The 22,247-nt window shown below is 41.0% G+C and overlaps 1 protein-coding gene across 3 annotated transcripts in view; it reads right to left on the reverse strand.

Moving 5' to 3' along the window:
• myo3b (myosin IIIB) overlaps window positions 1-22,247 on the reverse strand; it is a 62,395-nt gene that overhangs the window by 9,029 nt on the left and 31,119 nt on the right. Inside the window, exons 24-33 of one of the 3 annotated variants that reach the window (XM_051071402.1) lie at window positions 18,746-18,825; window positions 16,654-16,731; window positions 15,321-15,526; window positions 13,408-13,519; window positions 13,059-13,221; window positions 12,561-12,641; window positions 11,004-11,100; window positions 9,511-9,565; window positions 8,462-8,585; window positions 3,832-5,413 (exon numbers count right to left, since the gene is read on the reverse strand). In XM_051071402.1, coding sequence (XP_050927359.1) covers window positions 5,319-5,413; window positions 8,462-8,585; window positions 9,511-9,565; window positions 11,004-11,100; window positions 12,561-12,641; window positions 13,059-13,221; window positions 13,408-13,519; window positions 15,321-15,526; window positions 16,654-16,731; window positions 18,746-18,825 — 1,091 coding nt within the window. In that variant the 3' untranslated portion in view covers window positions 3,832-5,318. Of the gene's footprint in view, window positions 1-3,831; window positions 5,414-8,461; window positions 8,586-9,510; window positions 9,566-11,003; window positions 11,101-12,560; window positions 12,642-13,058; window positions 13,222-13,407; window positions 13,520-15,320; window positions 15,527-16,653; window positions 16,732-18,745; window positions 18,826-22,247 lie in introns of those variants that run through there. The other 2 variants (XM_018684774.2, XM_051071405.1) reach the window with 2 other exon arrangements.

The raw sequence follows: 22,247 nt of genomic DNA on the forward strand, positions 1-22,247 counted from the left end.
TATTTGTGCTATTGTCTCAAACCTTAATGCACGTCATAGTGTCATGCAGGAGAAACAGCGATAATTAGTGTGTCCACCCAGGTGTCACGAATGCTCATGACTATTGAGTAATTTGACCCAGGAATGAATGCCGTTTATACTCTTTCCCACTGAAGACAAAAGCCAGATGTTAGTAGTTATTAGCTGGATTTTAGTATAGGTGTTGATCAACCACAAATATAATGTAAAATAACCCAAAACAAAATAAATGTTAACAGAATAGTTTAACATATTGGGAAACAGGCTTATTAGAGTTAGGTGACAAGGTTAACCAGTGTTTTGTAGTTCAATATGAAGCTAAAGCCAATGGCTGGTTATCTTAGCTTAGCTTAGCATAGCATAGCTTAGCAGGAAACAGCTAGCCTAGCTCCAAAAATAAAAACATCAGCACATCTAAAACTAGCAACAACACATTATTTCCTCTTACCCCCATTAAAACTTCAGGTTTCATACAGATTAAATAAATGAGGTATAACATGTTAATTTGTGTGGGTGGTTGGATGTTGTTATCTTTGGCTAATTGTTATGTTAAGCTAAGCTACCTGGCTGCTGGTGGTAGCTCCATTTACTTTACAGGCATAAAAGAGGTATCAATCCTCTCATCCATCCATCAGCAAAAAAGAAAGTTAGTTTCCCCAAATATCAAATTGTTCTTTTAAAGGGTCATGGTTTTTAGCCATTCAGACAGTTTTGGTTTCATGTGCACAAGTTATATGATACCTGCATCAGAGATTTTTGATAATACCAAAACACAATGAACTGAATTTAATTTGTAGTAAGATTAGTGAATTGCCCCTTTAAAATGAAGGCACATCCATTCACTGGCACATAAAAGTAGATTTCCACCTAAAATCCTACTCTGACTCAGCAGATCTACAGGACTCAATTTTCACCCTGTTACCTCCTAACCTCCTACCTCAATAGATAATCTATTAAACAGAGTAAGGAGCAATATACACATTCAGATTCCCACCCACTGAATGACTTCTCCTCCAGCAGAATATTTGGCTGTGTTTAGTTGTTTTCCCTGATTGTTCAAAACAGTATGCACTAAAGAATGAATTATTCATTGCACCACAGACAGTGAACTGTTATTGATGTCTTACTAAGGATAATGAGCTATGTAATAACCTGATTATTCAAACATAAGAATATTACAAAGGCTTATTACAGTCCTATACTACACAACACGCAGGGATTCAAAATTTATAGGTTACAAAGGTGTGTTTTAAAGCTGAGACACCTTTACAAGGAAGCGTCTATATTTAATGTCAGATAACGTTTCATCTTCTTGAGACAGGACATTTCTTCATCATCTCTTGCTACCTCGGCTTCTCTACCTTGACTAAAGCTGCATTCGCTTTTTCCATCTTAACACTACTTTGTACTCACTTTGAACAGACCTCATCACATCTCAATCCTATACATCAAAGAAGAGCCCCCCCCCCAAACCACCCTTCCTCGGTTTTCTTGATGTTATTCAAACCAGCACAGGTTTACTAAAGTCACACTTTGTAAATGCCCGGAAAGTTCCTGTCAGTTCTGAGATATTAGCTAACTTTAACCGTGAATCTTATCTATCTATGCCTCAGAGGTGCTAACCATACACAGTGTGAATCCTTGTTACTCCTGAGTATTTCAGGATGTTTGGATAGATCCTGTGTAGCTTTAAAAATAGCTGTGAAAGAGACAGCAGCATGTATTTCTTCTAAACAAGTAACTTGGTTTGGCTGCATCAAAATCACTTAGGTTTAAATATTACACCAAGACAAACTGTACAACATGTTGCTGTTTAGCTTTGTGAAACCCAAAAGAGCTGCTGTATCTGCGTTAATTGTTGATAACAGATTAAATAAACCAGCACAAATAAACATTTGCTGCTTACATTTTTAAAAAATAATGTCTGTATGTAGGACATTGTTGGGATAATGATGCAGAAATGGGTTTGATAAGCAAATGTTTATTCCCCTGAAATTGCATCAAAGCACTCAATCACCAATAATGAATTCTGACGGCCTTGAACCAAGTTTCAAAACTGAATCCATGTTGTAAAATAGACAGAATAGAGTTTGTTCATGTCTTTTAAACAAACATATGTTTTGTTTATCTTAAAAAATAGGAACTCCACAAATATTAAATAGTCATGCACTAACCCGTGACAACATTTAGTGTAAGCATGAAAGTATCTGATTTCCTGTTTGCTTGAGACTCTTCATTGTAGCTAAAGAGAGTTTGTTGTAGGATCAACAATTTACAGTTTTTATATCAAAATAAGTAAGTGCAAGTGGCAGGCCCCGGCTATAATGACAACTGACACCGGTGCATTTACTCAGCTGTAGCCAATTAACATTAATTCAGAGAGATGACCAAAAAGAAGACTGTTGTCTTTTTAATCTGCTCACTGTCTGTATGTGGGGTCATCAAAGGTGGTTTTGCACAAGAGGGAACAACAGTCACTATAATTTGCATGTTTGTCTGTCACTAGGTTGGCCGACCATTTTGTTCCAGACAGAAACATCTCTGCAAACGCTGGATGGATTGCCATGAACTTGGGGCCACCACGCACATTGACACACTGACATTTCTCCACAACCACTGGATAGATCAGCATAAAGTTTGGTTCACATTCATGTTCCCACTGGATGAACTGTAATTACTCTGGAGATCACCTGATTTTTCTAGCACCATCATCCTGTTAAAATCGGAGTCAGAGTGTTTAATGCTAATTATCAAATGTTAGCATGCTAACACCCTAAAATGGTCAATATAGTAAATGATATAATTTATACCAGCCGCTACTGTAGCTAGAGCCTTTTAGTGCTGTTGATAATGAACAGCAACAGAGTGGAGTCTTTAGGATTTGGGCCTCACATCAGTTTCAGTCTCATGAAGCCTTTCTGTCCCGTCAGTCATGCATCTACAGAGTAGAGCTGTTAGCATTAGGGCTTGTCGATCTGATACAAAAACATTACCAGCAGTTTGTTATTGTTGCCATAACAGGTCAACTCTGCTATTAATAAATGTAATGCTGCTTTTCAATGTCATGATTATATTATTCTTAAATGTTAAGTATACTGATAATGATATTTTAATATGAGAAGAAGTTGAAGAAGTAGAAGTTGACGATTGTCTGACTGCATACGCAAAATGTTACTGAACACTGGGAGTTCCGCAACATTGATCAGCTGCATTATTTAAACAACACAAATTATAGCCTGTATTTAAGTTCATAGAAAGTACCTGCAATTTAAATCATGATCACGTTATTGGTTGGGGAAAACGCTTCTGTTTGCCCTACATCCTGCTGCATCTGCCACTGCAGAGCTGGAGCCCAAAACAGGACACACACGGGTTCAACATCACCATTTATCCACTCTGACCTGCAGCTATTAGACCGTGTAGCAGATCAGAGGATGGGTCAGGCCTCCCATCTCTGTGCCTCTGTTTGGGAAATCATTGCCATTTGATCCAGGCCAGCCCCAGAGGAATGCTGCTCCTGCAGATATATTACAGGCAGGGAGGCTGCCAAACTGGCTTCTGGCATGGAAGCACTGGCTTGGACATGGGCAGGCAGAGCTGGGAAGGGGTCAGACAGTGGCTCACACCGGGGGTTTGCTAAATGATCGTGGGTAACGTCTGCTGTTTGGGGTGGGGAGGAATAATGGTCCACTGAGAATACAGAGGCAGTGCGGTTCATACAATATTTATTTCTCGCTATCAAAAGAAAACCATGCAGAGTTTGCTCTTCTTAGCGAGAGACTTACATATTGTACAAGTTTGCTGCTTGAGATATAAAAGGGCTGGAATTCTTTTTGAGATAGGTGTTTCTTTCATTTTCAAAGAGCAGCAGATGACTTGCATTACATCTCTAAATACCACTTTGAAATCCCTTGAAAATCAAAATGCTCCTAAGAAACAACATAAAAGAGCTGCTAAAAGGGATTTTTAGTGGAATAAATTAGAGATGTATCGATTTACTTCCCAAATCACGTGCTGCAATCACCTGACTTCTCCCAGACCACAGAGAACCACTTGGGCTTTGTTTATTCAGATGGAGGGAGCAGAGGCACCAAAAGGCATGGATTATAAGGAAAAATCATCAGCAGGGGCCTTTGATGTCTAAATGAGGCATGTGCAACCCAGACCCCTCTCTTTACCTCACAACCGCCTCTTCTTACACACACACACACACACACACACACACACACACACACACACACACACACAGGCTAACTAACACACATGCATACAAACATGTGCACAAACACACACACACACACGTGCATGCACACTAACACAGACATTACTCCTCCATTGCAAACAAAGACCCTAAACAGATATCTGAGGCTAAAGAGGATTTCCAGAACTTTTCAGGGTTCCTTAAATTTATTACCGCTCCCTTCATTTTGAACATCATACTTAAATAGCAACTCATGTGCTTTAAATTATAAGACAAACTGGTCAAGTCCTGCAGATAATACTGAAAAAGAATAGTTCCTGCATCTGTTTTCACTAATGTGAGCAGAGGATGTTGTTACTTACAAGCAATTTTTCACACTGAAATCAATCATTTCCCCTGACAGCAGATTTGGAACTTTGACTCCTGAAGAAAAAGTAAGTAGTGAGGACGGAGACGTGAATGGCAGGGGAACCGTGCCAAAAATGGATTAAATATGCAAACTGATGGCATTAAGCTTTTTCTCTCCTGATCAGTGGGATTCCTACTAATTCAGTTAGATAAAATATAATTTATTCAAATACATAAAACTGAATCTTGTCAACAACAATAACGAACTAATGAGGCTTTGCGTTCAGGAAAACTTTGTTAAACTACATCAAATGACTCAAGCCACGTGTACGAAATTACAGAAAACTTGGAATATCATTTTCCACCTTGATTTTACGTCTGAGGAGATTATTCTGTTGGAATTGTGATGATGAGTAGTTTGGAAGTACATCCTGTTAACTACTCCCACTGACATTAAGAGGATTACGTAGGTAGCGTCAGACAGAGGCAACTCCTTCCGTTAAGTTGAGTCTTTCCTATCCCTTCCAAATCTCTGCTGCCGCTATGTCGAGTCCTGTAATTTGCCTAAAACTGAAGGCATCCGGTTGAGACGCGGCGATATGTGGAGACAGACAGATAAATCAAAAGACTGAGAGACAGCGAGAGGGAGGGAGAGTATTTGTCTAGAGAACATGGAGAGGGTGGATCATTTGTCTGGCAGATGCGTGTTGATACGGTGGTGATGCTGCTGCTGCTGCTGCTGCTGCTGCTGCTACTTTGGTGGTGGTGGTGGTGGTGGTGGGTTGTGGAGCAGCACCTGGTGACTGCAAACCTTGTAGGAGGACATGTGGGAAGACGTTTTAAGAGCTGAGGGAGGGAATGAGAGAAGAAAGTGAGATGTACTGGTGGGTGTGGGTTTGACCTCAGTGTGGGTAAAACAGCATCCACATTACCCATAAGCTCTCCCAGCTGTGGCTATAAAGCACAGAGAGCTCTGGGCGACAAACAAAATCAATTGTTATTGACTGTACCATGTTATACACTGAGGGGACATCACTAAAACCAATAAGTCAACGTAAACTTCAACTGTCTTTTCTTTCTTCTCCTCGTCTCATCCCTTCAAACGACCAGGTTAACTATCTTCCAAGGCGCAGAGGTAATTGGTCTCTGTGTTGTGGCTCTTCTTTATCACTGTCTCTCTCTTGACATGTATGTTTACCACAACTATAATCTTCAAAAAGCCTGTTAACATAAGTAGCTCAGCTTTCATAAACCATAAAGTCAGCTCTGACTGATCCTCGGCACCATCCTGTTTACCACGCTGAGGAGCATAAGCAGCACTCTGATCATATCTGCCGCTTGCTAGCAAAGGCTTTCTTTCTGCACACGCCTCTGTGACTCATTTCCAAACATGTTGTATTAATATTCAGGCTCGGGAGACAGGTGACGAGAGGTGACATCTTCTTGAGTGTGCAGCTTACACGACTACACTGAGTATGAGTTAACTTTTTCACTGAAAAAACATGGGGAATCAAAGGTTGGTGCAAAAGACATCTTAGAACGCCTGGAGTACAGAGTGCTTTAACGCTCTCTTCCCACCATAAAATGCAGCACTGCGGGTATTTGGCTAAAGAGTGAGAACAGTCGCCTAGCCTGGCGTCAGATAGACAGTAAAACAGACATCTATCCAAATCATCTAGTCTGCTTTGCTTCATACATTAAAGAAAAAACTGCTAATCTCGTCACTTGCAACACCAGGCTTTTTTAAATCACTTAGAAAAGACCCAACGTCCGTCAAACATACTGAGAGGTTCCAGGTCACGCCCTGGTGTTTTGGCATTAATGGGAGCAGGGTGTGGAGTGTGTGTGAGTGTGTGTGAGTCTGGAGGGGTGGGGTAATTCAATTTCCATGGCTAATTTTCTGTTTTTCTCCACTGGTGTCCTGAAACACTCCAGGTTGAGCTCCAGCCCGAGAGAACCGATGCGATCACCAGAGGCGACAGCAGGAAGAGACACAGGAAGGAGCCTGGTCTCCAAACATCTGGCAGGGCAAGGCTTCCATGACTCGCTCAGTCTCGGGATGAAAAAAAGAAAGAAAAAAAAAGGCGGCCCTCAGATCTGCAGGGATCAAAGTGTGCCCTGGGTGCCTGAGCCACCGTGGCCTCCCTCAACATATTCAAATGGGGTTTCCTGAAAGAAGTCAGAGCCACAAGCAGACCTTGGAACATAAACGAGTCAGGAAAAGGGGTACGATGAATACCTGAAAATCTGTGTGCTCACCACACAAAATATCTAAAGAGTTAGTGAAGCCTATGCCGGAAGGAGAAGAGGATTTTTAAGCCAGGACATTTAAATAGAGTATAACTGAACTGTCAGATATGATGTGTTTGACTTCTTGCAATAAATAATGCCAATAAGTCTGGACTAGAAAGATATTGGGATGCATTAAGTCACCTTCTGAGGGGTCCTAAGATCACTGCTAAAAATCTATTTTTGCATGTAACTTAAATCTACTGGTCTTGAAACAAGTGAAAAAAATGCCAGTGCAGTGAGAATATTTCCAGTTTTCAAATTATTTTAAGTATTTTGTAAAATCAAGTTCCAGCAGTAACCTAATTCACGATTGAAGAAAAAGACACCAACACTTTGAAACAAGTCGATTTTTACTGGAAGCAGATTGAAATTCTATTTAAATCTAGACTTTAGCTACTTTAGGCTGGATACTCTTACTAGTTATGATCAAAGGCACACAAAAGAAAAAAAAAGTTTATTTTTTCATATTTTTTCTTTTCTTTCTACCCAATTTATCAAAACTAGTTTAACCTTTAAAAAAACTGCTCATAACTCACATCCACACCAGAGACTATAACCTGTAAAGAGGGGTTGCAAGTAGACTTTCAAACTGGTGCATTAAGTGATATAGTTGAGTACTATGTTATATCAAAGCAATTAAATAATTTAAATAGTGTAAGAAGTGTATAAGAAACAATAAAAACAAAAAGCTGTTCAGTTGTTATTTCAAAGCTTTGTGTTAGAGAATGACTTAAGGCTCCAGTGACACAGGACAAAACACACATATGCTCTCATATGAGCATTCACCACAATGTTTCCCTCCACAATTACTCTGACATTATAAATTCATCAAACACTACCTCCCTTCACCAGCAGTGATGCCTGGGAGCGGGGGGTCACCTGTATGCCGTATTACCGAATTAGCTGCTATCTAACCCAGACCTGCTGTGGCGTACTGACACTAATCCCAGGCCCGCTGGAGAGCCCTGTCTGTGTTACATTATCATGTCTAATCCCCGTAATCTCTCAGCCGCGCCGCTAAACGCTATTCCACCTCCGTCTCTTACCTCATACCCCTCTAATAACATTAATGAAGGGCCGGGCCCCCATTACCCAGGCTACCCTGGTGGTGGGATGGGTGACGGCCATAATCGGAGGCCCCCTACACAGCCACCCACTCAGCCTTCCAGGCAGCAGGAATTAATGTAATTCATCGCCTGGGGCAAAAAGCAAACCAAACATATGTTCAACAAATCAGGGTTTGTGTATTTTCTTGTCACCGTTACTGCAAAGGTCTATTAGAGTCATTGATGAGATCCTTAGTGAAGGGCTCGCCGTGCAGGGGAATGAAAGCTTTGAAGTGCTCGTGCCACTTTGAAAGCCCCCCCACTTGCCATGAGACGTTTATGATGAGCTGACCTGGGTTATTAAAATACCGCAGAAATGATCACCCATAATGCTTCTCTCCTTCTGCTGTCAACAAAGAATGGCAGCAGAGGATTGGCTGGGATGAAAGGTTGAAAGGGGTCCCGTATTAAAAATGGCACTTTATCCATTAAAGCGGGATTTCTGCTGTCTCTTTATGTAATTACCTGCACCCGCCAGCTCTGTGCTCGGGCTTACCTTGTTTACACTGCATGTCTCGCAGTCTAGCTGTCTCCCTGCAAGGCTTCGTTACACTGTCTTCTGCTCTGCCTTTGTCTCTCTTGAAGTCTTTCACTTGTCTGTCTCGGCTGTCAGGGCCAACCTTGAAAGAGGAGGCGTAAACACACCCAGAAGAGCAATGTCAATGAAAGCACTGGATAAATAGACACAAGTTAAAGCAAGCCCTGTACTGGTGTGTGTGTGTGTGTGTGTGTGTGTGTGTTTTTTTTTTTTTTTTTTCTTCCCAATTTAGTCATGTAGACGCTGTATTCATTTATTTACAATTTACAATTTGGCACTCATATAATTCAAACCCATTAATGTGCTTTGCAATGTTAATCAAATGCTAATGCAATTGCATATCCCCCTTTACTAGCCCTACCTCCTAGCAAACAGCACCACACTGACTTAATTGTGAGGTTAAAAAACAGCACATACAGACTTCCTCTCATATTTAATTTTATCTTTGAATAAAAGAGCTATAGGAAAGTATTAATCTGCTTAACATTTCTAAGTACATCCTCCAAAGGATTTTGCTTTTTTAATCTTACATATGCTCAGCAGAGTTACTGGCAAAAACTGTACATTTTCCTCATTTCATCCTTTCAACATCAAATGGTGAGCAGCAAAAATTGGATCAGACTTCAAAGACTGTGATGTGCTCCAAGTCACGGAGTGGCTCTTCTATTTCACATATTGAATCCGAGCAGGATATCAAAGTGCTACCAAAGAACCTCAGGTCTTTACTAAAAAAGGGGTCTAACATCTGTAGAAAGAGGAGCGCAAAGACAAATCACCTCAGGGAAGAGCGAGCATTTATTCTCAGCCGTGAATTTCCAGCCTTTTGATTCTCTCGTTCCCGTACCACCCTGTCTTCTCTGCTGAGATGGAGGTTGGAGCAAGAGAACTCTTTTGTCTCAAGGAGTCAAAAATTCCCAAAGAATAATCTGGGTTAAAGCTGCTTTGTAAAGTAGCAGCATTTTACATACAGGGCTAAAGAAAATGCTCATTGATATTCTGTTACTTACATTTCCTCCATGTATGTGATCTGTATGTGCCTCTTTGCTCTTTGGGCTGTTAGACCTGTGAAAGAAAGATGTATTTTCAATTACAATGAACAGAAATATCATAAAACAACACACATTATAAATATCTGGTAACCACATAGTAATGTAAAAAAAACTATTCAGAGAATGATTTGTATCTGTCTCCTTGTTTAGTGATAAAAACATCTCTGGCTTGTGATTATGCAATTTACAGAGAGCGAGACAGAGGTATGTTTCTGCGTGATCACTCATTGTTGCATTATTTAAAAAAAACAAACACCCAAGAAACAACATCTGCAAACACAAAGCTGCATGCCAATCGCAGTCATGCTTCGAGTCTAGAAAAACAAAATCTCATCCAGTTTGGACTTGGTGATGCAACTGGAGGCTCTGCTGTTTGGATGCAAACACAGAATTCATGCGTGGCAGAGAGGAGGGATATCAAAAGGGAAAAGAACAGCATGTAGGTGAGAACATAGATCTTACAGGAGGAAAATGGGCCAGATCATGTCAAAATAAATCTATATGGAGAGATTCCAACACTGATTAAACAGAATTGTTGAGTGGAGGTTTGAAGTTTTTCTCACCAAGGAATATGATTGTAAACATGGAGAGAAAAATCCCTGATGAGGCTCCGCTTGGTTTGAGTATATAACAAGCATAACATTTTCAGATGTGTAAATCTAGTATTTTGGAGTTTGTGTCTGGAGAGAGATGCACAGTGTTGACCCAAAGTCACCCAAGATTTGAAAGGGAATTCTTACATGTGTAAACCGGTTTAAGCAACGTAATTCTAAACATACTTGAATTTGTCATTATTGTAGTTTTCTTGTGTTCTTTGCTAAGGACCCTGCACATAAAAAAGTACCCAAAATCATTCAGGAATATTTCTCTTCTTAGATTTGTTTGTAGTACGTACTCCTACCACATTAGAGAACACGTAATAACTGATATGTGTAAGCTGTGGTGTCGCTTTTCACTAAAAGCCGCCATGGATACCACGTGTGCTGCTGTTAAGTCGGTGGCTGCTCTCCTGTTTAGCACATACTTTCTTAATGACTGACCTGCCCATATGCTGAATAAACACAACGTCCTCAGCTCGTACATCTGGAGACCAGCGCAGCGCCCAACCCCATTTGTGGTCAGACAAGTGTGCTATCTTGGTGGAAAGATATTTATTGCATTTATAAACTGAAAGAGGTGGTGCGCAGGGAGGAGCTTTCTCTTCTGCTTGAAACAACAGTACATTACAGGGCAAAAGCAGCCCGACTGGCAGGGGTAAAGATGTGTGACAGGTATGTGAGGTCACTTTCTCAATCAGTCATCTCTTGGGGTGGTTTCATTTTCAGACACATTTCAAGACTATTGTCAGTGTCATAAGAGGATTCAATAAAGAAATTTAAAAACAAATCAAACTCAAGTAAATTTTTTTCAATGAAGACAGACCCTGAAGGGCGAGAGATGTCAAAGCTCACCTCATATGCTCCTCCTTGGTGGTCTTTCCTCCAGCCTCAGGGTGACATCTGCGCCTCTGGGGTCTGTGGTCCCGACGCACCCGATGGCCCCTGTAAGCTGCACAGGATATGTACATCAGACATGCTCTCACATGGTCAGAAAACCAGTGTCCGCCCCCGTAATCAATCTAACATATATTAGCGCACTGAAGCAGTTATCACGTGTAATTGTTGCAATTAACACAATTTCCAACAATTTATCAAAGCGTAAAAACAGCTTTGTATTAAAAACACTGCATTTGCTGGGAGGAAGTGGAATGTGCTTAGCACCCATATAAGGAGTGTAGTGTAGCAGTGGGAAAACATTGTGTGATTATTGAAACATACTGAGCTCAGATGGACGGTAAACGGAGCCTGCTGATTTACTCCGTCAACGGGCTTTGTGTTTTTCTTGTAAAATTATATGCGCAGGAAAAGAAAGCTCAAGTACATTGTTGAGCCATGGTTCTATTTTGCATGGTTTAATCTGATCGATGGTGAGCATGTCCCCCAGGCCCCGCTGAGATCTGAGAAGCCACCAGGCTCATACATTTGAAAGGCATCTGTTTATTTTCAGAATGCAAATGCAGTCCACCTCAAAGGCTATAAGCTGCAGAGAACACACAATGTGAATGTGCTGGAGTGCTCCGCCGGGGGGCTGAGGCCCCACTTATGTCAGGTTCAGGTTCTCCCACCCCCACACCCCCAAAACCCCAGCGGCCACACACAAACACACTTCTCTGAAGAGAAAGACGGCGGCGACAGAGAGGCTTTCCTCACACCAAAACCATGTTTACCCATTCTGCAGCGTTATTTACAAGGGTTTTAATGGAGGACATTTACACAAGGTGTGCAGGCGACTGAGATGCTCCATGTGCCAGATGAGGGCAGCCCTTAGGGGAGCCAGGGGGAAACAATGCCAAATCTCCTCCCCCTGCCCTCCTCTCTCCTGCCCCTTTTGGCACCCTCCCCTGTCCTCCAGTGAGAGGCTCCAAGGAGGGTGGGGGTGGGGTGGGGTGCGGGACCCAGGGAAGGTTAATGTGCCCACTTTGATCTTCGTCAAGGCACACTGAGTAAGAATTAATTTACATTTCAGATGAAAAGGTTGACAGTATAAAAAGGCATCTTGTTTCTGGTATGTGAGAGCTGTGTAATAGGCCAGGAATTTGAGAGAGGAAGTCGTGAGGAAACAGAAGGGATAAGCCCCTCTCTTGCCTTTACTGGGAAAGAGATGAAAGGAAAAAAGGATCTCAGTATGCACTGTTCTTCTGAAACATGGGGACCAAATGCTGCCCAAACTTTCAAAAGCTTTTCTTTATGCATTATTAATTAATTATTACTGTTTCGTAGGCCACTCATTGAGATCAAAAAGGTGTTTCACAAAGACGTAAGGTTTTCAGGCCTTTATCCCTTTTCCTTTTAAAAACATATGAAAAAGTGGCATGAATTTCCACTGGACACGGGACTACATGAGAAATTCCAGAGGTCTGCATTTAATTGTACCAAGAACTTCTGAAGAAAATATAAACATTTCTTTACCTGACTGTATGCGGATAGCGGCCTCGTCCCGCTCCTTTTTTATCTGCTTGAGGTTCTGCCGAGCAACATGGCCCCTCCAGGCTAGAGAAAGAGAGAGAGAGACAGTGTGTCTAAGAGAGATTGCTGACCTACCTCTGTGAAACAAAATAGACTGCATATACTACACAAGATCCCACTTCAAAACACTGCTAAACCAGGTGGCAGAGAGATGGATCCCTTTGAACTCTCTGAGGTCTTATTGTCTGCTCTGAAGCATTGCTCTTAACCCTCATAGGTCAAGCTGTGGTTATCAAACTCATCTCTTTTATGAAGACTTGCCGGTGCATAATAGACTAGAGGTCATTAAGAAACCAATAGTGAGATTCACTTCAAATTTGCACCTGTTTCATCATTATGTGATAAAAGAATAAATCAGAACCCATCCCTCATTTGTATATTTTTGACTTAAGTTAGAATAATTCCTTTCATCTGTTTACTGTTTAATTAATACCAGTGTACCTGACTGGATGATGATGGCCCCGCGGTTTCTCTTCTCCTTCTCTTTTCGGTAACGTCGGGCGCCCAGCCAGCCTTTAGTGTAAGCCTGCATCACCACCACTCGTGCTATCACCTCCCTCAGCAGCAGGTTCAGCTGCTCCACATGGTAGTACCTGAGAAAAACCTGCCAAGATGTTTGTGCAAGATTAGACAGTTTACACATCTTTATATCAATATTGTCTGTTGTTGTTGTTGTTGTTACACGTTTTCTTTCTGTTTAACGAAAACTTTTGATCACAAGAAATGTGACATGCATGCACAGGTGAATGTGATTTATAAACACTTAACTTCTTTGGTGTAATCAAATTACCTTTGTCTTCCCCAGCACCCAGTCTTCTAGTTTGGCTCGCTCTAGGATGGCTACAGCATTCTCTTTGCTCGTCTCAGGCATCTGGTGAGCCCGAAATGCAAGGTAGTAATATCTGTGAGAGGAGGAGAAGGGAGGAAATAATTCATAATTTGAACAGGAACAAGAGCATAGTTGGGTTGTGGCTGTAATAAAGATTTTGTGGTCAGATCATGAAAGTGAATGGTGTTTGACATCTAGGGAAATAAGCTTACTCACTAATCGAGTAATTCTAAATTTCACAGTTTACATGACATTAACATAAAAGTAGACAGTTTTGGTAGCTCGGTGGATTTATTAAAAGCATGTACCTCCACACAGCTATTTAAAGTGAGACGAGAAGCACCACTATTGGAAAACTGCCTGCTTGGTCTGAGAAGAAAAATGAGCCTGACTGAGACATGAGTCTTCAACAGAGGCCCATTGTTGGATCTTTTGAATAGATCATCGTCTCTTATTTCAGTGGCCACAGAAGGTGCCCATCAGCCCGGGCCTATCAGTGTGCATCAGCTCCACTGCATGTTTTATCGCTGACATTGTTTGGATCCATCCACACTGATCCTCTTGTTGTAGTTTACAAAATACCAGCATAGGACAAAGTGGCTCCAACTGTTTGCTCAGGGACATCAAGGCTCCAAACTACTGGTTCATCTCTTGTGTTCTGGCGTTGGTCAAAAAGAAGAACAACAAGAAGAAGAAAAACTTCTTTGAACTCCCCTCCCCGCCTCAGTCTACAGCCTTTCATTCTAATTCCTGTTGATACCTGTTATTTCTTTGATGGTAAATACAAAGCACTGCTTGGCAACATCAGACGAGCCTTTGATATGAGAGCACAAATTTAAATCAGTTTTCACTAAAGGTGCAGTTTAGCCATTCGGGTCTGTTTGTAGGACTTCTGCCAGGCTCAGGTAGGATGATATGGATTCAATAGTAAGGTTAAAATGTAGTCTGAAGTGGTAATATACCCTCACGTTCACACACTCACACTTCATGCACAGGTGTTGCAGACAAAACAGTAAAATCATCAGGTCAGGTATTCATTCTGTAACACTGGTAACATACGTAAATTTTTAGTTTGCAACCAAACTTAATACCATTTTTTAAAGCTTCCCTAAAGCAGCGAGACTAACCAACCATCTCAAAGTTTTTTTTTTCTTCCTACTGGCCATAAGCCCAAGTTAATTAAATTTTATATCATCTTAAAGTCTGCACATTAGAGGTGGTTGGAATATTTTCAAAGGAAAATTAATCAAACATAAGTTTCCTTGCATTTTCTCACAGACTTGTCTAAGTATGTATGTTTTTTATTTCACAGGACTGAGGATGTTTAGGTATATACTTTTTAAATTTGGGGTTGGACATTTGAACAGGAGTGTGTAGCACCTATTAATGGTTGTCACATTCTGTCCCACATTTTTACAAACAACATCCTTACATAAAGTCCTCCTAATGATGAAATCTTGTTTTAATTGTGTTCTAATGTATACCAATGGGACAAGGATACTACTCTGAGTTTTTCCAGGTCACTGAGTTAAAGAACAAACTCTTTATGAATAGTAAAAGGAATTCCATTAAAATGCATCACCCTTCATAATCACAGTTCCTCCCTGTTTGAGTTTTATCCATATTTTCCAGACTGCAGTATCCACCCAGCTAAAAGAGCTGTAGGATTTAGTCTTGCACTATCACTAATGACTGCCAATTAGTCAGCCTCTTGCTCTGCTCAACTTGTACCCCTATCTAATTAAAGAACCCGTGTTTTTGTGTGATGCAGAGCATGGCTCACTTGTTCTACACTATCTCTGGGGTTGTGTCGGCGCTCAGCGTGTGCGCGTGCTGCAGAGTGGAGGTGCTGCCTGTCTCAACACCGCTCTTACCTGTTGACAAAGTCTTCAAACAGGATGCGGTGGGAATAGCCTTGCCGGCGGATGTTCACCGTCTCCAGGATCCCCGTGTAGCGCAGCTGCACCATCACCCTCTCCTTGCAGAAACGCAGTGCCTGCCTGTCGTCGTTGGGCTTGATGCAGCGCACAAAGTGTGGCTGACCCACTACCATTTTAGACAGCAAGTCCATCAGGGAGTACTGCAGAAACACAATGAGACAACATTAAACAGTGGGCAGAGGCAAGGCAAGAACACAAGAGAGCAGTTATCATATGAATTCACATTATCAAAGTCTGGTGGTATAAGTTCAGTTATGATGATTTACACTTCAAAGAACATCCAACTTTTTCCAGACATTGATGTGTTTGATAACAGAATTTAAACTGAATAGTAACTGACAGTGTTAATCAGCCCCAAAAGGATTGGGCAGAGTTTTTATTCTCATATAAAAAATATAAATAAGTGACTTGTGCAAAGTGCAAAGTGAGGCCAGCAGAACAAACTGTAAACACATCTAACCTACACGAATATCTAATACATATCATCATATAAAGACAATGATCAATATTAGCATTCATTTGGATAAGACTTTTTGGCTACGTGATAACGTCCAATATTCGCTTTTCTTTTAGTTCTGTTCTCAACCAACACCTCATTCACAACCTAGTCACTGATTTCATTAGACATTTGTAACGTCATGTTAATACATTGAGGCACAGGCTGTTACTTCTTAAAGTATATTTGATTATAATTTGATGGGAAGCCGCCCCCTTTTCAGTTGCCCTCCAGAGCTCTTGTTTGCTTGGAAATCATTTATAAAGACTGTTGGGTGCTCAGCCAAACTTAAACAGTTGCTATGTGAAGTCACAACTTTTCCATGAATTTTTCTTAGATTGAGCCTGTGTTTTTAAAGTTTTTCTGGTCAGTCTTAGAAAATGTCTGCCTGTAGTTTGCAGACAGAGACATGAGAGTTTCTGTGAAGACTCAATTTCATAAATTTTGTGGGACATCAAGTAAAAAATATTGGCGAGTTTCTAAAATTCACATATAAAATTTATCAAACAGAAATTTGCCAGTGCTGATGTACTATTTAACAAACACCAATACTGCAGTCAAGGTACTACAGAGAGTTTCACTCACTGTAACAAGGTATTTTGCTGACATTAATCCAACATAGTAGAGCAGCTACTGAATGTGAAGCTAATAATATACTTAATAAGCATAATTATTTTGCTTTTGTCAACAAAATGTGTATTGTAAGACTGAAAAGAGTAGCACATAAATTGTTAAAATGGTTGATTGTTGTGAGGTACTTCAAACACCTACACGGAAATAGGAGGCCACCGTCTGTCTCCTCATGTTGGTGGTTTCATCTGGGTGACGCATCATCTCCATGGTGTCCACCTGAACACAAACAAACCGACTCAACATTCTACATTGACAAACAGACCAGACTGAAGCCAGAAGCATCACTGAAAACACAGCAGATTCAAATGACATGCTGTTTATTTGCCACCTGAAGTCCTCGGTGGGCTCTGTAGAGATAAAGGTATTATTACAGCAGGTCTCCTTCCTCTAAATGGGCCAGTTGGGAATACACAGCTGTACTAACTGTGCCTTCTGTATAACACAACCCCATAAACACTTAAAGCTAACAATCTAGAGAATAATTCTGCACTGCTGTGGGGCATGGGAGAATTGCAGAGCATTCTGAGTAATGAGACTAGCCGTCACCGAGCAGACAGTCATCCTGACGACGACGGATTAACGAGGACACAATATAAGCTTTCTAATGGCCTATGCAGTTCATGGCTTCATCAAAATTAATGATGCAATAGATATTTTATGGTAAGTCTACGTAGCAAAGTGCATATCTTAATACTTGATTTCATCCCTGCACAGAGAAAGAAAGGTACGTCAATGTTCTCTGAGTTACATGAACAGAGGAATTCTGAAAGCAGATCATACAGAAGTACAAACCGTTATCTGGGACTCACTTCCACCATTCTAACAACTGCCATACTACTTTAATCTGGTTGTAATGGTAACTTTTTGTAAGTGTCACTTTCTGTCAACTCCCCAACTCTGATTGAGAACATGATGGCATACATATTACATCAATCACACTGAGTTGTTATTAAGAAGTCTTGTCTTTTTCAAGAATAACTGAGTAGGTGCTTAGTGGAAGTTCAACAAAGTAGAACTGTTTTGCCACTGTTATTTTTTCCAAACCAAATTATAGCCTGTGTTTGTATCTCGTATGGAGTATTTCTATACTCTAAAAAGATGCATCGCAGAGACTTTGTTTACATTAATAACACAGAGTTGTGGCTGTGTGAAAAAATAGTTCAAAAGAAATGATTTACATTTTCCAAAACCAGACTGTGATTGATGTTAGAAGAGTGAAAGCTGCACATGACTCAAAGTTAGTGAAAAATGTTAAAGTTTCGATTTAGATTAGAATGATGTTCAGATGATTTCTGTAAATGATCTATTTTCAGAAACTGCTTGCGATTGGAAACTGGTCTGTGATTTAGAAAGAGTGTATTTAGATTCATAAACTTTCACCATTTTTAAACAGGAGTCTTACCTTCAATAGGTATTTGGGAGACTTTGAGTACAGCATATGTCGACGATTAACATGGAAATAAAGGAAGAGAGAGGTGGATAGACAAGAGGTAAAGAACCTGGAGTACACCTTTAAGGGGTTTCCCAGTGTAAATCATAATGTGATCTCTTTTTTGCTTTACACAGACCAAGTGTGTACACAGTCCAACAATGGACAAAGATATTTTCACTTCAATAAGAAATGAGATCTTTATTATGATTTGACCAAATGCTTCCCCTTAAATAAAGTAACAGACACAGTAAAAATGAAAAGTGCAAGGTCTGTGAAAAGGTTTGAGACTTTTGGAGCAACTGATGCTCCTAAAACACTGTGTAGTATGTAGTATGTGTGACAGCATAAAAAGAACCTCAGCATGATTAATAGAAATTATTGTATGCAAACATTTCAAGTACTTCTTTGAGAGTTGCTACACTGAGGAATTAATGTGGAATATTATGCTGATAAAACATATCATTTCATGGCCTCTTACTGAAGAATGTAGATTTATCTATTTGAGCTGCTTTTGTGATTTTGAAATGAACCTTAAATTTGACAATACTGCCCATTAACAACAAAACACCAACAGAGTCTAAGAAACCACTTTTATGTCATAGACACCAAATGCCAGATGGTGATGCTGCATCACCACAAGCAAGACAGCAAACATAACAGGGTAGTCAATTAATGTGGCTACGCTCCATAGCGCAGGTTTTTACTGGAGTTTCTTATGGTGCCATGCCTGTGAGCAACAAATAAAAAACAATATGCTCTCAGATGCGATGATTTGTGCTACAGGAGCCACAGCCTCACCTTGGTACGTCCTGAGCCAAGCTGCGGTGGCAGAGATCTGGAGGCTGCGGTGACCCTGGCCCTGGACGTCGCCAGATTTCCTGTTTAAAACAAAATCAAAACCACAAGGCATTCATAAGTAATAACATCAGGACTTTTGAGTTTTGAGCTGCTGTGTGAAATAAAAAAATGACAATTGAGAATGAACTATTTGACAAAGAGGAACCATAAACACTTTGGGGGGATACTCTTCTTCAATATACAAAATAGAGGGAAAACAAGGTGAACAGCTACACTACTGTATTAACAGTAGTGTTCATACTGCAGCACAGTATAAAAGACAGTTCAGAGCCTAAATCTGAGCTGAATCCCATGGACTCAGGAGTGCAGCTGCATGCACAGCAGTCCAACAGCCCCACACACACAGCGGAAAGGATATGAACATAGCATATGCAAGACAGTTTGAACATTTCAAAGTTTCTGCACAAGATGTCCAAATGTTTTCTCTGGCTATATCTTCAGAGGCTAAACTGTGATTAATAGCAGTGAAAGAAGCCTTTGAAGCAGGATTGGTGACATCAAAGTCCTAATCCATGGGTGGCAGGATTTTTATAATGAGTGGGAAGTATCTTAACACATTTCAAAGGGTTTACTCCATGAATAAACAATAGCTGCACAGATGTGCCACACACACCTTTAGAAAAATACGTCTGCAGACACAGGAGGCAGCATTACCCAAGCAGCCGTGTATGGCAAGGAGGAAAACCTTTGTAAGTTTTTAAAGATAAAGCTGAAGTGACAGGCCAACAATTGTTCTAGATTTTCTACCGCACACAGGCGAACTTCTAAAATGCAAATTTGCAGTCTGCTTCTTCGATGCAATTTCAAGACTCATGTCAATTGTAAAGGACATGGTCTGACAACGAGCCAAAAACTTAAACACCGGATCAGCGCCTGCCTTTCTCAGAGGGCTCTGCACTATCAAGTGTCTTAGAAGCATCAATCAAACACTGGAGAGATCAAAATCAATTTATGATGGATTAATTAACAGCCAGACCACTTCTAACTTTAGACAAAGAATGTCCTATATGTGCCAAAGGTTTTGCAGTGAGCCAAAGCAATGTGGTGTCTCATGGGGAAAACACACACACAAACACATAAACATGTGCACACACATACACAAACACTCACACTGTGCTGTAGTCAAAACAAGCCAAAACATATGATGTGAGAGCACTTCAAAAGAGTCTTTTAAGCTAGTAGTGATGCTGCTTTTAGCGTTTGACAGTTATCTGCTATTTTTATTTATTTATCTACTCATTTATTTTGCTGTTAATACATTTTGCATTTGGCAAACAAACAAAATTCTAAATACTCTGTAAAATGTACACTTGCATATTTGTCAATAATGTGCTTGAAAACGTAACCACAGGATAAGACCTGGAACCTAAAAATAGAAGAAGGGAAAATGTAAAATGTGGTAACGTGGAAATGTGATCAATTAATTACTCATTATCAACATGTGTTTGTGAGAGGGCCTAATGTTTAGGATCACGGGGACAGATTTTACAATCTCAAACGGCCCTTTGGCACAATCTACACAAAAACACACACGCAAAAAAAAGTTATGATCTTTGAGAACAGGAGCCGTTAAACTGTGTCGGGTATATTACCAGCACACAGGCAGGGAGGGCCCCGCTCCAATTAGCCCAGAGTAAAGCTGGATGGATTAATTGGAGTGGGTCTTGTGCAAATGAAGTGCGCTCTCTCCTCTCCCCATTAGTGCTGCTGGGCCAGATCATCTGAGCACATTTGTCATGATGAATTAGCGGCTGCGAGTGGAACGGGCTCGTGGAGTGTCACTGTGCTTTCACGCCTCTCACTTCCATGACACCATCAAGGGGAGATGAAGGGGCTGTGCCGCGATGAGAGAAACTATGACAGTTGTACCTAAGCCTTGCAAATGGACACTCACTGCTTTCTTCATGTATTCCTTGGCGGGTCGTATTAATTCCTTCTTCTGGCGGGTTTCATATCCCCTCCTGACTAGATGATTAGAGCATGGGTTAATAGTCAGTATCCTCAAAGATTTCTGCCTCCTGAGACATGAAACCAAGGGAACACCTGTGATGTCCGGCCTGAAAGACGACCTTCTAATTTAGGGAACTGGTCTAATGATGTAGATAATAATTATTCAAACACAGAGACGAGCGAGAAAAGGGAATAATTGTTCTTTGACAGTGGATTCAGTTGAAGAAAAAGGCCACATATGCTTTTTGTTACAGCTAGTGGCAGTTCTTACTTTTGTCAGTGCTCTCAAATGATAAAAAATCAAATGAGAGAGAGAAGAGAATTTTTAATGGAAAAGGTTAATAATTAAAAGAGGAGAGAAGGTGAGGGGAATATTTTCCCATCAGGTCATTCAGTCTTGAGAAACAGGCGGTCGAGGAGTGTCCCACTGATCGTTTCTGCTTCACGCATGTTGCTCTCTGGCATGGACTTCCAGGACAGAGAGGCAAAGCTGTGTGTGTGTGTGTGTGTGTGTGTGTGTGTGTGTGTGTGTGTGTGTGTGTGTGTGTGTGTGTATGAGTTTGGAGGTGGGGGGGTGGCATAAAGAGAAAAAGCCTTCCTTGGCATCTGTGCGTTCACTTTGAAAATTAAGCCCAGCAAGAATCCTGTAGGAAAAAAAAAAGCCCAAGCTGGCAGTTGTATTGGGGTTCTATTGACAAGAATAGTCAATGTGCTTGGGATTAAAAAGCAATCCCGCGTTCAATATGACACCTCCCTACATGCTTTTATGAGTGCCAGTGTGCGCCTTGTACTTCAGAAGCTGTGGATCGAGCTGTCGACACGGGGGACAATCAAAGTTGTGAAGAGAGAGCAGCCTTCCCGAGCTGAGTGAGCAGAGGCTTGCTGGATATCTCCGCAGCTCTCCCGCTCTCTTTTTGAAAACATGTGATCTAGAAACTCAACTCAGCAACCAAGCAAATGAGATTAAAGCACCCATAACCCCCCGCTACCCTCCCACCCCCCATAACCACCACCGTTTATGCCTAGAGATGGCTCCGGGGGCTGTTGATTTAAATGCCATCCACCACTGTCAGAGCAGATCAATCATAAAAAGCATGGTGTAATTGGCTTTTAGTGACACAACACAGTGTTGCATTTATCAAAGGATGTTGTACCATGTGACTTAGGAGAACCGACTCCTCGCTATTGATGTGCGGGGCCATCAAAAATCCCACTGCTGACTCAAAAAAATTCTCCAATGCCACGATTAGGAGAGAAAACGGACAAAAGTATTACTGGGTGAGTGTCTCTCCTGGTAGTGAGTGTGTGTGGAAGTCTGTGAAAGACTGTGGTATCTGTCCACTGGGATGAAAAAGGCTTCTACTGGGAGAGAACAAAGAGCTGAATATGTCATATCTCTAGGAGAAGCCTGTCATTTCTACACAGGAGCATCTCCTAACATGAAGGGAGACGGCAGGAGATGCAGAGGATGGGAGAATGGCAACTGTGGCTG

This window comes from Lates calcarifer, linkage group LG1 (assembly GCF_001640805.2).
Source record: "Lates calcarifer isolate ASB-BC8 linkage group LG1, TLL_Latcal_v3, whole genome shotgun sequence".
NCBI classification, from domain to species: Eukaryota; Metazoa; Chordata; class Actinopteri; family Centropomidae; genus Lates; species Lates calcarifer.